The sequence below is a fragment of the Podarcis cretensis genome (genome assembly GCF_951804945.1).
Source record: "Podarcis cretensis genome assembly, chromosome: 11".
Classification (NCBI taxonomy): domain Eukaryota; kingdom Metazoa; phylum Chordata; class Lepidosauria; order Squamata; family Lacertidae; genus Podarcis; species Podarcis cretensis.
In genome coordinates, this window is record NC_137180.1 from 1,543,883 (window position 1) to 1,559,537 (window position 15,655).

At 47.6% G+C, this 15,655-nt stretch overlaps 1 protein-coding gene across 7 annotated transcripts in view; it reads left to right on the forward strand.

Annotated features, from left to right (window-relative positions):
• Positions 1–15,655, forward strand: part of MAMDC2 (MAM domain containing 2) — an 81,267-nt gene that overhangs the window by 3,539 nt on the left and 62,073 nt on the right. The window contains exon 1 of one of the 7 annotated variants that reach the window (XM_079996086.1): positions 1,587–1,863. The exons of the other annotated variants lie outside the window; for them this stretch is intronic. Coding sequence (XP_079852212.1) covers positions 1,854–1,863 — 10 coding nt within the window. The 5' untranslated portion in view covers positions 1,587–1,853. Of the gene's footprint in view, positions 1–1,586; positions 1,864–15,655 lie in introns of those variants that run through there. 7 annotated transcript variants of the gene reach the window in all.

Here is a 15,655-nt window from a genome sequence, read left to right on the forward strand (position 1 = left end):
CCTTGAAAAATGAAGGGGGGGGGAACCCCACAATACCAAGGCTGCTTCCTGGGGAGGAGTCACACCGCTTTGCTGGCGACCTCCCCGCTTCTTTCCGGCAGCTCAGGGGAGGCTGGGGAGCGGTGGGCGGCCGCACTCCCAGGCTGCTTCCTGGGGGCTGCACAACTCCCCCCCCCCGGAGCAGTCTGGGAGCGCAGGGCAAAGGCGCGCAGCCTGCCACTGGAGATAAGGGGGGGGGGAGCTGCCAGCAAAGCAGTGTGGCTCCCCCGCTTCCCCCCTTCATTTCCACGGCTTTTGGGAGGCTTTGGAGCAGAGAGTAGCCACGCTCCTGGGCTGCTTCCTGGGGGGGGGGGGGGAGCCGCACCACTTTGCTGATGGCATAAGGTCCCGAATATAAGCCGATGCGGGTGGCGCTGTGGTCTAAACCACTGAGCCTCTTGGGCTTGCCAATCAGAAAGTCGGTGGTTTGAATCCCACAACGGGGTGAGTTCCTGTTGTTTGGTCCTTGCTCCTGTCAACCTAGCAGTTCGAAAGCACATCAAAGTGCAAGTAGATAAACAGGTACCGCTCCGGTGGGAAGGTAAACGGCATTACCTCCGAACTGCCAACCTTCCAATCGGCAAGCCCTAGGCTCTGTGGTTTAGACCACAGCGCCACCCACATCCCTTAAGGATATTGCTTAAGGATGTTCAAATACTGAATGAACATAACAAGGCAAATTGTCTTATTATTCTTAAACTTGCACTGAATCGTTCAGTAAAATTAGATGGGCAGATGTGTTTTAAAAACATGACTGATTTTGTTTTGTTTTCTTCTCCAGTCAGGAATATAATCTGAGATCTGCTGATTTGCCAGTTTGCTAGTGCTGGAGATAGGTTGCAATAGATGGGCAGCTTGCAAAATAGACCTTGTGTATTATGCCATACTTACTTCTCCAGAGTTTAGTGATGTGAGCTGTGGGGGAAATTATGTGTTTTGTGTCCTTCTGTGTGTGTGCCTCCAGTTTATGGGCACATCTGCTTGTCCAGGCAACATACTGAAATAATAAAGCCAGCATTATGATTTATAAATAGATTGTAATATTTATAAACATTTCTAAAATAAAAAAGGACTTTGTAAATTATGCTGCAAAATATTTCAATATTGAGTGAGCATTTGTTAGAAAGATTTTTACCAGAACTATTGAATAGACTTTTATTTATTAAGTTTTGAGTTAATGTATAGATGCTTCCAGATAAAAGGTTTGTCGGATGTCAGTTTTTCTTAATTGGTGCACCTGACTCTCAGAAGCCTCTTTGAAAGCAGGACAGTCTTGGTGCTCATTGCAGCTCAAATGGAAGACTGTTCTCTTTGCCCTACATTGGGCAAAAGGTTTCCTGCATTGCAGGGAATTGGACTAAATGACCCTTGTGGCCCCTTCCAGCTCTACAATGCTATGATTCTATGAATACTGCTTTAATTGTGTTTTAAAAAGTGATTTTGTGTTTGAATGTAACACAAGCTCTGGGAACTTCTCAGCTAAAATAGCCTAAAATAAATGCCTAAAATAAACAAATAATACAACTTATTTATTTATTTATTTGTTTATTTTTAACACATTTATATTCCGCTTAATATCTCAGAAATATTAAACCAGGGATTTGTGAAACCAGCACAAATGGGACACTCCAAATGCAGGTGTAGCTCAGAATACTTGAGGGAACTTTTATATTTCTGACTGAAAGTTCAAATGTTAACTTATTCCATCTCTCTAGCCAAAAGAGAAAAAGAAGGGACACAAATGGTCAGATTAAACTGCTGAAGATTCAGAACAGAAAAGGCTAAATTAGTTGCCACTCTCTGAGGATACCACAATGTCTTCAGGTCAGCTTTTTACAGCTAACAGATGCCTGGATTTTGATCTTCCCTGAAGGACTGCTTCAGAAGTTTTCGTGTTCTTATGGCTCCTTCTTTCTCAGCTTCCATTTACATAAATTCATTATTTAGCTCTCCTCCTGCTGCTTTTCTCTCTTCTCTGGACAATCTTGATATCTCCTGTCACTCTGAAATCAGATTCACCTGGCTTGTGCCATAGCCGCGCGCAACGCCTCCTGCAGGGAGAGGCTGCACGGGGCTGTGGCTTCTTTAGCTCCACGCAGCCTCTCCCGGCAGGGAGAGGTTGCGTGGGGCTGAAGGTAAAGGTAAAGGTACCCCTGACCATTAGGTCCAGTCATGACCGACTCTGGGGTTGCGGCGCTCATCTCACTTTATTGGCCGAGGGAGCCGGCGTACAGCTTCTGGGTCATGTGGCCAGCAGGACTAAGCCGCTTCTGGCGGACCAGAGCAGCACATGGAAACACCGTTTACCTTCCCGCCGAGCGGTACCTATTTATCTGCTTGTACTTTGATGTGCTTTCGAACTGCTAGGTTGGCAGGAGCAGGGACTGAGCAACGGGAGCTCACCCCGTTGCGGGGATTCGAACTGCCGACCTTCTGATCGGCAAGCCCTATGCTCTGTGGTTTAACCCACAGCACCACCCGCGTCCCCTGTGTGGGGGTAAAGAGGAAGCCAAAGCAGTGAGCAAGATCCATCCCGCTCGCTGCCTTGGCTTGTGCCATAGCCGCCCGCAACCCCTCCGGCAGGGAGAGGTTGTGCGCAGCCTGTACACTGCTCTTTGGGGCTGGGGGGGGGAATATTTTTTTTATTGATTTCCCTGTCTGAAAACTAGGTGCGCCCTATGGTGCAAAAAATACGATACTTCCACTTTGGTGATCAGTTCTTCCCTGTTGGTGAGAACCAGGTCCAAGAAGATGATCTCCTTGTTGCTTTTTCCACCTTCTGGAAAATGAAATTGTCAGCAAGGCAATGGATTCAAATTCCACTTTGAATTTGAATTCAGGCTGTCAGATTAAAAGGAGAACAGTGTCAGATGAAAAGGAAGAGCAAGTCTTTTTAACTCCTGTGCCAAGACATCCATTGATCCTGACATTTAGCTCCTGGTAAGGCAGTACTCCTCTTTGGCTTTTGAAGACTGTGGAAGCACACCAACCCATTTAAGGCAGCTCCTCCATTATATTTGGCCGTCCCTATCTTTTCCATCAGTTATCTGAGAATGACAAGCAGGAGTTAAGAGAATCAAAGAGAAATTGTACTAAAGAATTTCCAGCTGGGATGGCCCTGTTGGAGTCTAATTACAATGTTGTGTTTTGGGGAGTCTTGATCATAGTACTTTTTAAACATTCTTTGTGGGACAATTTTAATATAAACAATGGGATTTACCTTTGGCTAATTAGCATAGTGTGCCCATCAAAGGGGCATTTTTCCATCTCCGCCATGCTATAGTTGGTCCCTCTCTTGCCCTGATCTTGCCACCGTGATCCATAGGACAGTCACCCCAAGGCTTGATTATTGTAATTCACTCTACGTGGGGCTGCCCTTGAAGCTGACCCAGAAACTCCAGCGGGTGCAGAATGCTGCGGTGAGGCTCCTTACGGGGTCCTCGCCGCGGGATCACATTCACCCAGTGCTATACCAGCTGCACTGGCTCCCAGTGGAGTACAGGATCAGGTTTAAGGTGCTGGTTTTAACCTTTAAAGCCCTATACGGCCTAGGACCCTCGTACCTACGGGACCGCCTCTGCTGGTATGCCCCACGGAGGACCTTACAGTCTGCAAATAATAACATCTTGGAGGTCCCGGGCCTCAAAGAGATTAGACTGGCCTTGACCAGGGCCTAGGCCTTTTTGGCCGTGGCCCCACCCTGGTGGAACACTCTGTCACAAGAGGCCAGGGCCCTGCAGGACTTGACATCTTTCCGCAGGGCCTGCAAGATGGAGCTGTTCCGCCAGGCCTTTGGTTGGGGTTCAGTCTGACTCCCCTTTCCCCCATAAGAACTTGTATGAAAGTGACCTTCCAACTTTTTCTCACAGGCTAATATAAGTTCAGTATAAGCAGTTGGGCCTGGTGAACATTTAAGGTCCCCAAGCCTAATCTGCGGGTTGCTATCTGATTAGATTTTACTCTGATTCTGATTTGATTCTAGGATGCATTTTAATTGATTGTTTGATTTTATCTTGATGTGTTATATAATTGATGTTAGCTACTCAGAGCCTGATTTTGGCCGGGGAGGGCAGGGTATTATTAATAATAATAATAATAATAATAATAATAATAATAATAAATATTTTTATTATTATGATTTCTTGCACAGAAAGCAATTACTCAACTCTTGTTGTTAAGTTGTGGGCGAACATATCAGACGACACAGAGATTCTTCCAAAGCAGCTCTTTATTTGTAAGCTGGAACAGAACTGAACTGAGGAGCTCAGTCAGCCTGCTTATAAAGAGCTCCACTAGAACGCAACAGTAACCATTTTCTGTAACTATCCAATCACTGAACGTCACTTTCGATCCTTCATTTGCATAACTATCTACAGTATCCCCCTGCTAGTCAAGGGAGAGAACTTCAGTACATAACACCCCTCCCCACCGAGATAAGGCGTTAGTTACAATCGTAATGGTTTCCTTATATACAGCACTATGCGTAATGGTTCAATTAGGCACAAAAGCATATCGGTTACATTTCCCATACTTAGACCAACAGTGATACATGTCCAACAACATAGTCCTTTATATAAGTTGGGCGCTTGGAAACTCTGCCAGACCGCCGGGGACTGGTAGCCAAGTCCGGGGGGGGGGGGGGCCACACAATTCTTGCTGAGGCTGTGATGCGACCCTAGGTGGCTTTGAAACCAAGTCCCCTGGATCCGCTGCTGTGGGTGGAGCCTCCGCAAGTGAAGTGGTCTGAGCCTGTGGTAAGTCTGGCAAACCCTCTGAAGTGGCTTGGTTCGGCTCCACGCTGGCAGTTTGTGAGAGAGGTGTAGGTGGAGCCTCACCATCTGTAAGTGTCTCTTCTGGAGCCACGAGCGCAGTTGGGGGCACCACGGTAGTGTCCAAGTCCCCAGCCCTGCACCTAAGCTGGTCTATGTGCTGGTGCCACAAGCGTCCGTCTTCGAGTGCCACCTGGTACGAGCGAGGTCCAGTGACTCCCACTACTGTGACTGGCACCCAAGGAATGTCCCCCACATAGTTCCGGGCAAAGACCTGGTTCAGCCACAGCAAAGTCCGGGTGCAGCCGGTCGAGCGCTGACCTGAGGCGGCGGCCCATAAGCAGTTCAGCAGGACTCCGCCCTGTGGCTGCATGAGGGGTGATGTGTTGCACAAACAAGTATTTGGTGACCCGCTCGTGCCAATCTCCCTGGTCCAGGCGCGCCAGTGCCTCTTTTGCTGAGCGCACCATTCTCTTCGCTTGCCCGTTGCTGAATGGATGAAATGGTGCTGTTAGGGCATGGCGGATGCCCAGTCCCAAAAGATACCGCTCAAAAGTGCCTGACATGAACTGCGGTCCATTGTCGGAGACAAGGACATCAGGACACCCATGCGTCGCAAAGAGGCCTCACAGCACCCACATGACGGCCTCGGTAGTGGTGGAGGGCATCAGGGCCACCTCCAGCCATTTGGAATAGGCGTCCACCACTACCATAAAGGTCCGGCCGTGAAAGGGGCTGGCCAGATCGATGTGCACCCTCGACCAGGCCTCGATTCTTGGCACACTTGACAGGCGGACACCCAGGCAGTGATGGCATCGTCCATGTTAGGCCACAAGACATAACACCGAGTCAACGCCTTCATTTTGACGATTCCCGGGTGGCCAACGTTCAGAGCCTCCAGGACACGTTGATGGAGTCTTTGGGGAATCACGACGCGGTCTCCCCACAGCAGACAGCCGCGATGAGCCAAGAGTTCATGTTGTCTGGTTGCGAACGGTTGGAACTCCAATGCAAAAGGCCCTTGTGGCCACCCCCTCCACACCCAGTTGAGCACACGGCTGATGGTGCGATCCTGGGCAGATGCGGAGGCCACAGTGGCAGCCGATACAGTCGCTGCCGGAAGATCCTCAATCAGGAGGAGCGATAGAGCAGGAGCCGGGTCTTCCACAAATGCTGGAAGAGGGCAACGGCTGAGGGCGTCGGCATTACCCATCAATTTCCCCGGGTGATGAACGAGCCGGTAGTGGTAGGCAGCCAGGAAAACAGTCCATCGCAGCATGCGCGGCGAGAGGACCGGTGGAGTTGGACGATCACCGGCGAGGAGGCCCAGGAGCGGCTTTTGGTCAGTGATGAGGTCAAAAGTCCTGCCAGACAGGTATTCATGGAACCTCTTCATTCCAGCCACAAGTGCCAGTGCCTCCTTGTCGAGCTGGCTGTAATTCCGTTCCGTCAGAGATAGCGTCCTGGAAAAGTAGGCGAGTGGTGCTTCTCTTCCGTCTGGAAAACAGTGACTAAGGACAGCACCGATGCCAAAAGGTGAGGCGTCGCAGGCAAGGACCAGCGGCCTGGCTTCACTGTACTGTACCAGCACACGGTCCGATGAAAGGAAAGCCTTGACCGCGTTGAAGGCTGCCGTCTCCCGATGACCCCAGGACCAAGGTGTCTTCATGCTGAGGAGTCGGTGAAGAGGCTCAGCCACCGTGGCTTTGTGGGGCAGGAACATGTTATAAAAGTTCAGCAGTCCCTGGAACGCCTGTAACTCCGTCTTGTTCTTTAGGATGGGGGCCTGCTGGATAGCGCGGATCTTGGATGTGGTCGGGTGAAGGCCGGAGGCGTCGATAAGATAGCCCAGGAACTCCACCTGTGGAACAGCGATCTGGCACTTCTCCCTCTTTACCTTGAGCCCAGCCTCCTGGAACCTGGTCAGCCTGGCACAGAGGCACTCAAACAGCTGCTCGTGTGAGTCTGTGGACACCAAGACGCCGTCGAAAGACAGCACCACACCTGGAAGCCCTTGCAGGAGATTCTCCACAGTCAACCGGCTCCAAAACTCCTTGGGCGATCAGCTTGTCCAGTTGTTCGTCCACCTTCGCCTTGAGAGCAAAGGAAACCCGGCGTGGCTTTAACTTGATGGGGGCGACTTACGGATCAAGGCTAAAGGAGATGGGCGTACCTGTATATTGCCCCAAAGTGCCATCAAAAACCTTGGCAAAGTCTTGACCAGACCCTCAGTCTCTGTGTTAGAGATGCAGTTGATGCCGGTGACTTCCAGGCCGAGAGCATCAAATCAGTCTAGCCCTAGGAGGCTTGGCCGCTGACCTTTGACCACCACCAGTCAGAGCAGGCCCGAAAAATCCTTGAAGGCGATTCGGAACCGGCCAACGCCTACCACGGGAAGGTCGTTTCCTTGGTAGTCTCTCAGGTGTACGTGGTGAGAGTCGAGTTGCCTTTTGGACACTCTGGGTACCAGTCTTTTGATGGTGCTCCAAGACACGATGGACAGGGCAGACCCGGTGTTGATCTCCATGTCACACGGAGCTCCTTCAATGAGCACCGTGACGTTCTGCTTGCATCACGTAGGCGAGTCAGTTTGGCCAATCGTGGTTCCAGACGGGCAGCTGCAGTTGGTGAGAGCGAAACAGCTTTCCTTGGCAGACTGGATTGAAGACCTGGACTTGCGAGTCGGTGAAGGGGGGTTGTTGGACAGAGCCGATCGCCAGACCTTAGCGATGTGGCCCCTTCTGGAACACTTCTGACAGATGGCGTCTCTGAATTGGCACTTGGCACAGGAATGGTTGCCTCCACAGCCGGCACATTCCGATTGGCCCTTGGACTTCTGTTTGAACTTCCCGTGCTCCTGCTTTGTCTGGTGCACGTCATCGTCTTCACTGGAGAATGCCCCGTCACTGCTGGCCTCTTCGTGATGTACTGGAACTGGCTTCCTAGCAAGACGCGGGCTGCTGGCCTTGCGGATCTCCTGGGCGGAGCATTCAGCAGCTTCTGAGGCCACAGCCTCCTCAATGGCTTTCTGCAGCGTGAGGTCTGGCTTGGCGAGGAGACGCTGTTGCAGATGGATGTCCCGGACCCCGCAGACGATTCGATCCATCAGGGCATCGTCTAAGTCTCGGAACTTGCAGTGCATTGCAGCCTGTCGGAGGGCAGTGGTGTAGTTGTTGATTGACTCCCCCTCTGCCTGGTTCCGGTGGTAGAACGCATGGCGGGCAGCAATGTTGGACGGCTTTGGTGCGTAGTGGTTGCGGAGCTTCTCTTGGATCATGTCCCATGGTGTTGCCTAGACTGCTTCAGGTGCAACCAATGCTTGGGCCGTCTCAAACACCTCAGGCCCACAGAGGCTGAGGAATAGGCCCCGCTTCCGTTCCTTTGATACTGCTGTCAGCTCGTTGGCTTGGAGGTAGCAGTCAAACCAAGCGAAGTAGGAGTCCCATGATTCAGAGGCTGGTGCAAACGGTGGTAGAGGCACAAGTGAAGCCATGATTCCGATGCCGGCGTGAAGGGCGATGGATGGAACACAGTGCTCTAGCCAGAACAGTCAGCTCTGAATTGCTTCTGTTCAGTGTTTTTGCTCAGTGATTCAGCTCAGTGATTCAGCTCAGTTCAGAGGATGGCTGCATCTGGCTGTGCTCTGATGTCCATCAATCCCACCTTCGTCGCCAGTGTTAAGTTGTGGGCGAACATATCAGACGACACAGCAATTCTTCCAAAGCAGCTCTTTATTTGTAAGCTGGAACAGAACTGAACTTAGGAGCTCAGTCAGCCTGCTTATAAAGAGCTCCACTAGAACGCAACAGTAACCATTTTCTGTAACTAGCCAATCACTGAACGTCACTTTCGATCCTTCATTTGCATACAAACTATCCAATCACTGAACGTCACTTTCGATCCTTCATTTGCAAAACTATCTACAGTATCCCCCTGCTGGTCCAGGGTGAGAACTTCAGTACATAACACTTGTGGTGTTGGTTTTTCCTACCATGATAACCAACAATGAATTTCCTGGATAACATGCTGTCAGAGCTGCCTCTAGGTCCCAGCTCACAGAGGACCAACGCCAGGCTGTCGTTATGTACAAAAGTCTTTATTGAGGTTTAGTTTCCATTTCAAAGCCGCAGCGCGCAGCTCTACGTCTTAAAGCCTAGACCGGCGAAGTCCCGTCTGAGTCTCCGCCCCTTCCACACCAGTTTAAGACTCTCGCTTTGCTCCACCTCTTCCTAAGTTCCTTTCTCCTCTGGGCCCTCCTGCCCACTAGGGTTTCATCCTTTCTGGACTCCTCTGACGCTGACCCCCCTGATTCCTCCCCCTCCTTCCGGCGGGCTTTAGGACCTGGTTCCCTATCCGGGCTACCCTCTGTGCCGCTCGCCTGTACATTTGAACTTGGCGCGCGCGCCCAGCCGGCAACTTTCCTCTTGACCGTTCCCTCGCTCTCCGATGGAGGCGTGGCCAACCCTGCCTCATCTTCTCTCGCTGGTGGTGAATACGTTGGCCCTGATACCTGGGACTCCTCCCCCCCACTACGCTCTGGTGGGGAAGCTGGTCCTGATTTCCAACTGCTGCTCTGGGAGTCCCCGCTGGCCCCTTGCTTCTGGGGTGTGCTTCTGGGGTGTCCCCCTTGGGTCCCCCCTTGCCCTGGCCATAGGCGCCCCCTTCTGAGAATCTTCCGATTCGCTGGAGAGGCTCATGGAATCTCTCGGGCTGCTGTCATCTTCTCCTACGCTGCCCTCGGATTGCTCCCCCTCGCTCTCCATCTCCTCCCCTCCCTGCGCTCCCGCTGAGTCCCTGACACATGCATAATTTGATGGCTTCCTCTTTGCTCTTTTTGCATTGGTCCCCCCCCCCCCATGTAGGAGGTGGTTTTCACTGGCATGTGAACTTTTAAGGATAGTTCTGGTGTCTTGGTTGTATCTGGAGATTGTCTAATTGTTTTCTTAGACTCACATAATTAACTGTGGAGTTCTATTCTTATCAGCATATATTATATTGGCTCATATCCTAATAAACAAAAGCAGAATGAGAAAACTACAATACCTTTTTTATTCTAATTTATTTTAGTGTACGTATTGTAAACTGCTATATAACCAAGTCGTGGTGGTGGCTTACAACAGTGCTGATTCAACAGCAACTAGGGCTGATTCATTTTTATACTATGACATTTTAAACGGGCTTTCTCGGTGATAGTGCCCCGAATGGCCCCCCATTTGGAAGTTCAGCTGGTGCTTGTGCGGTTATCCTTTTGTCAGCTGCTTGAATATAAGCCACACCTTTAAAATTGAAGGGGGGAGGGAACCCCCCCAAAAAAATCTGAATATAAGCTGCTCCATTCCTCTCACTCCTGGCTGCATACGTGGCCGGGGGCTTGTGGGGAGCCGAGCTGTGTTGCCGGAGGCCTTTTCCCTTTCTCGCTCTCTCCCTTCCTGGCCTTGGGGGAGAGGACAGGGGACTACGCAAGGGGCAGGCACTGCTTTGCCACTCTCCTGGCACTGTTTGTCCCGCGCTCCTGGTTGCATACCATAAGGTCTCGAATATAAGCTGCACTTTAACTTTTCATGGTTGGAATTGGGGGGGGGGGGAGTGAGGCTTATATTCAGGCCAATACAGTAATTACCGTACTTTTCTGTGTATAACACGTCCCCCTATTTTGGGGAACTGCAATTTCAGAAAATGGCCCAAAGTTGTTGAGCTTTTTTTATTTTTTGGCCATTCTTCAGCAGCCCTTGACACAGCAACCAATCACACACCAATTTCCCACAGCCAACTCGCGGCTGCAACCAATCACCCATCACCGCTACCCACTACCCGTGTAGAAGACGCCCCCACTTTTTAAACCTTCTTTTTGAGTAAAAGAACCTAGTCTTATACATGGAAAAGTACAGTATTTCCCCAGACTTTTAAGTATTGTGATTTTATAGAGCCATCTATAGCATTTTATGGTTTTATGCATTTTAATTGAATCGAGTATTGGTTCTGCTTCTCCCATGCATTATGCTTTTATGTTTGTTTGTTTTCCCATAATACATTTGTACACCACCATGGGATCAATGATGATGAAAAGTGGGATAAAATGTTTCTAAATAAATAAACTATAACTAAAACTAGGAGATTCCCAGTAGCATCAAAGTCCTTTCTTGTAATTTTGATGGCAGTAATAGTTGATGCAAAACCAAAATTTAGAAGCTGAGCAATGAGTGCTGGATGTTGGACCACATTTATTTCAGAACCAGGTCACAAAGGTAGAAAAATTATCTAGGTTGCTTTGTGAAGTCAGTGCATGATGGACTCGATACAGCACATTGAAAGTATTCCTGCTGTTGCTAGCCAGATGTTTGGGAACAATACTGTGTTTACAGATATGAAATGATGATGATGAATATGCTTTCCCCTTCCCAGAACTTGTAACGTTCACATAAATGACCTTTTGGTTTAAAGTCATAGGGTTTTAATTAGCAACTAATCTGATCAAGACGATGAAATAAATTTGACTTGATTAATCATTTGGTTTTTAATAGATTAATCCATTATTTTTAAAAAATACTTTCATAGCACCAAGCCATCAGCACATGTGCCTAGAAAGATTCCCTATTAGGTATACTTATTCCCTTTACCAGAGCAGCACCTTCCCCTTCCTCTGCAAATTTGTCAATAAGCAAAGATAGAAACTGAGCTGCTCTGCTGAACCCCAGCTGCCTTCTGTCCACCTCATTGATCAAATGACTAAAATAATAACTGTCCTGAGTGGAAGTGGCAATTTTAAAACATTTCACCTTCCAGAGGCCCACAGATGAGGAGAGATGAATTAGCTGAGACCTCCCGCCAAGAAGATAAGCAATGGCAACCAGAGCAGCTGCCCTGTGATGGCCTGGGAATCTGATTCAGAAGCTGAATCTGAGGAATCTCAGCCTGCACAGGAGTCCCCACCTCCAGGGCCGGCTGAGCCGGGGCAGGGGCTTGAATCTGAAGGGCCCTCACCTGTGCCGGATCCTCAGGAGCAGGCACCAGATGTATCCGCTCTGGCTCCGGAGGTGATTGAGGACCCATTGCCCCCAGGTCCTCCACTCTCAGCCCCGTCAGGGGAAGAGGAGGTTGCCCCTGGGTCCAGTAACCCTCCAGCCTCTCCTGAGCTGCAGAGGCTCAGGGCAGAGAGGCGGAGGCAACTAAGTTCTCTCAGGAGGAGTGCTCGCCTTAAGGCCAGGGGAGGCGGGTCACCTGTGGTCAGGGGGAGTCCTAGTTTAAAATCTTTGCTAGCTTTAGTAGGTTTGTCATATCCTTGGTTCATCCTCAGTTCCCACCTAGGGGGCCCAATCTGGATGAGTTAAATGGTTAAAAGTCCCTCTATATCCCCAAGTTCTGATTCAGAATTTTGATTCAAATCTGGCCCTTTGCACTGGGAGTTTGTAAAAGCACCTAGAAGACAATGTGTCTAATGCCACATGGATTTGGGCCCTTATTATTGCCTCCACAAGGTTATAATGGAGATGAATAGCATCTGGGTTATTGTTAATTATAAAATGGGAGAAATGTTCTTTGTGATTATGTGAAAATTATGGTTACATGAATTTTTCACTTAAACTGGTACACTTTAATATAAACCAGCTTAGTCTTATTTATTTGAATGCACTTAGGTTAGTTATATGATTTATTTTAAGTTATGTGGATTACAAATAACACCTGTAAGGTCATAGTAATGTTAATGGGAGTTTAGGAATTTGTTCCCATATATATTTTGCAGGTTCATTATTTTTCATAAGAGTGTATTTATGCAATTGAATGGAAACATCAGAGTATTTTTTTTTAAATCAGTAACAGACTGTTCCCTAAATATAGCTACTTTAGTGCTTATTTTAAACTAAGTGTTAAGTCAGGATTGTTATGATTCTACCTTCTATTTTAAAAAGGGCTTTTCACTACAGCTGTCTTATATGGTCATGAAGGCATGAAGAGGTCTTAGTGCATGGTGGTAAAAATAACAGAAAATGAAGCACCATTGTCAAAACTTTCTTTTATTGCTATCCCCTTATTTATGTTTTTACACACCATCTGCTTTGGAGAATGAACAGAATGTCTAATGCTGTGGTCTTCAAACATGTTGCCTCCCATAAACCTTGTCCATATCAATTCATGTGCCTCTGAATAGCTGCCAAGGCATCCAGGGTACCCTGGACCACAGTTTCAAAACCAATGGGCAGATGCATTCAAAAGACTCAGAAACTGTACATGTCAGCAGAAGGCCTGTGCAAGGACTTCCATTTGTACAGTGGGGCTTCCATTGAGCCAGTGTGGTGTAGTGGTTAAGAGTGGTAGTCTTGTTATCTGGGTAACCGGGTTTGCTTCCCCGCTCCTCCACCTGCAGCTGCTGGGTGACCTTGGGCTAGTCACACTTCTCTGAAGTCTCTCAGCCCCATTCACCTCACAGGGTGTTTGTTGTGGGGGAGGAAGGGAAAGGAGAATGTGAGCCGCTTTGAGACTCCTGAAGGGGAGTGAAAGGCGGGATTTCAAATCCAAACTCTTCTCTTCTTCTTCTTCTTCTTCTCCCTTCCTCCCTGCATGCCCCCAAATTAGCTCTTGAGTGGTCTAGTGGAACCCCCTAAATAGTGTGCAGGGCCATTGTTCTGTATGGGAAACAGAAAAGCTAGTCCTGACACAATGATTGAAAGAGATGACGTTGAATTCCTCCTAAATAACATCTGCAAAGAAACAAAACGCCACAAAACGAAACAAAAAGCCGGGTAGGATGATACACAATACCCTGACATGCAACTGGATGACAATTACATCCTCTGCACACTCTATAAAAAATGGAGGAAAAAAATATCCAGTAGCACCTTATAGACCAACTAAGGTTGTTCTGGTATAAGCTTTTGTGTGCATGCACACTTTTTCAGATACAGATACAGATACAGATACAGATAAAAAACTTGTGTACAAATAAAAAAGATTAAATATATAGCTTAAGTTAATCCTATTAGATATTAGAAATACAAGGTATTGTGTGGTCAAACTAGGTTTGACTCCAAGTAGACCCACTGAAAATTAATGAACATGACTGTTAGTTCCATTAATTTCAATAGGTCTACTCTGAGTAACAGTTACTTGAATTTCACCCATTACTTATAGATGGTAGAAGTTCTATTCAAAGAAGATACCAGCTGTAAAGGTAAAGGGACCCCTGACAGTTAAGTCCAGTTGCTTTACAGGCCGAGGGAGCCGGCATTTGTCTGCTCTGCAGACAGTTTTTCCAGGTAATGTGACCAGCATGACTAAGCCACTTCTGGCGCAACAGAACACCAACACCAGAGCAGCGCACGGAAACACCGTTTACCTTCTTGCTGGAGCAGTACCTATTAAACTATGTTCTAATTCCTCACCCACAATTCAGCTGCTGCTGAAAGGATATTTTATTTTTTCCTTTATTCAATAAGCAGAAAAATACTGTCATCTTCCACAAAGTAGATAGAGGATGCTACTTTAATGCATTAAATGGACTTATTAAGTGCTAGTAGTTTCTCACTGGGCCAAGATACAGTAGTTTGAGCATGTAATGCCAGTCCTGGCCTGACTTCACTGGCTGCCAATTAGTTTCTGAGCCCACTTCAAAGGCCTTTAAAGCCTTAAGTGGCTCAGGACTGCAATACCTCAAAGATGCCTCTCCCCATGTGAACCTACCTGCAAAGATCTGAGGCCCTTCTTCATGTGCCTCCTCTGCAAAAGGTCTGGAGGACAGCAACATGAGAAGGGGCCATTTCTGCGGTGTCCCCCCTTGTGGAATGCTCTCCCTAGGGAGACTCACCTGGTGCCTTTGGTACAGATCCAGGTGCCAGGCTTTTGGCTAATGAAGCAATCTATGGCCTTTATACTGGGCAGGAAGTATTGCTTTGTTTGTTACTTTGTTATATATTTTTTTGTTTTTATATTGTAAACTGCCCTGTGATCCAATTATCACACTGAAGGGCACTATATAAATTTAATAAATAGGGGGAAATAACATTAATTGCATCTTTAGTGCATCTAACTGAATGACTGGGGAGAAAGTTTAGTAGTAGTCTAGTTAAAACTTTTTAAAATAATTGACAACTTATTCTTGACTGCATCCAGTAATTTAAGTACACTTAAATACACTTAAATCAGTACCTCTTATTTTAGCCTGGGACAAGTGTTTATTATAAGCAGAGTGTTCAAATGCATGAAGTCATGGTGCATAATTGTATGCAGAACTGGCAAACTAGACTGCATATGAAAATGTGTGGCAGCTGATTCTCATGCAACATTTTCCATCTACAGTGATCACAAGAGTGCTGTAGTTGTATTTGTGTTTAAGTATTTGTGATGAAAAGGGCTCATGTGGCTGAGAGGAGAAATGGCAGCTGCTTGCATATAAAGAAATCAGATTGGTGAGAGAACCCTATTAATTTCAAAGCTGGTTTCAGCAACAAACCTTTCTCCCCACCCTCCGTCCATCCCTCTGCTTTTTAATATGTTAGCGGCAACGCTTTTGGCTTAAGAATACAGCTTCTCCTTTCAGACAGCAAGAAAACTGGAGCATGTCTGTGGTTATAGTTCCAACTGTCTACACCAGTAGGAGTTTGCAAGCAATCTCAGTTTTTCCCAAATGATTTGTACTCTTTTTTATAACCACCAATAAATTAAAAACAGAGTTCCATTTCCCCCCTTTATATTGTTCATTGAACTCTAGTTTTCTGACTTTATTTTCTTTAATCAAAATCCATCGCAGTGCTGATAAAATATGTTTCACCATACCCAAGAATTTTGCTTTTGTTATTGTTATAAGTTTTGTTGTATGGTATGATTTGGTAATGAACATGTTCATTTTGTTGAAT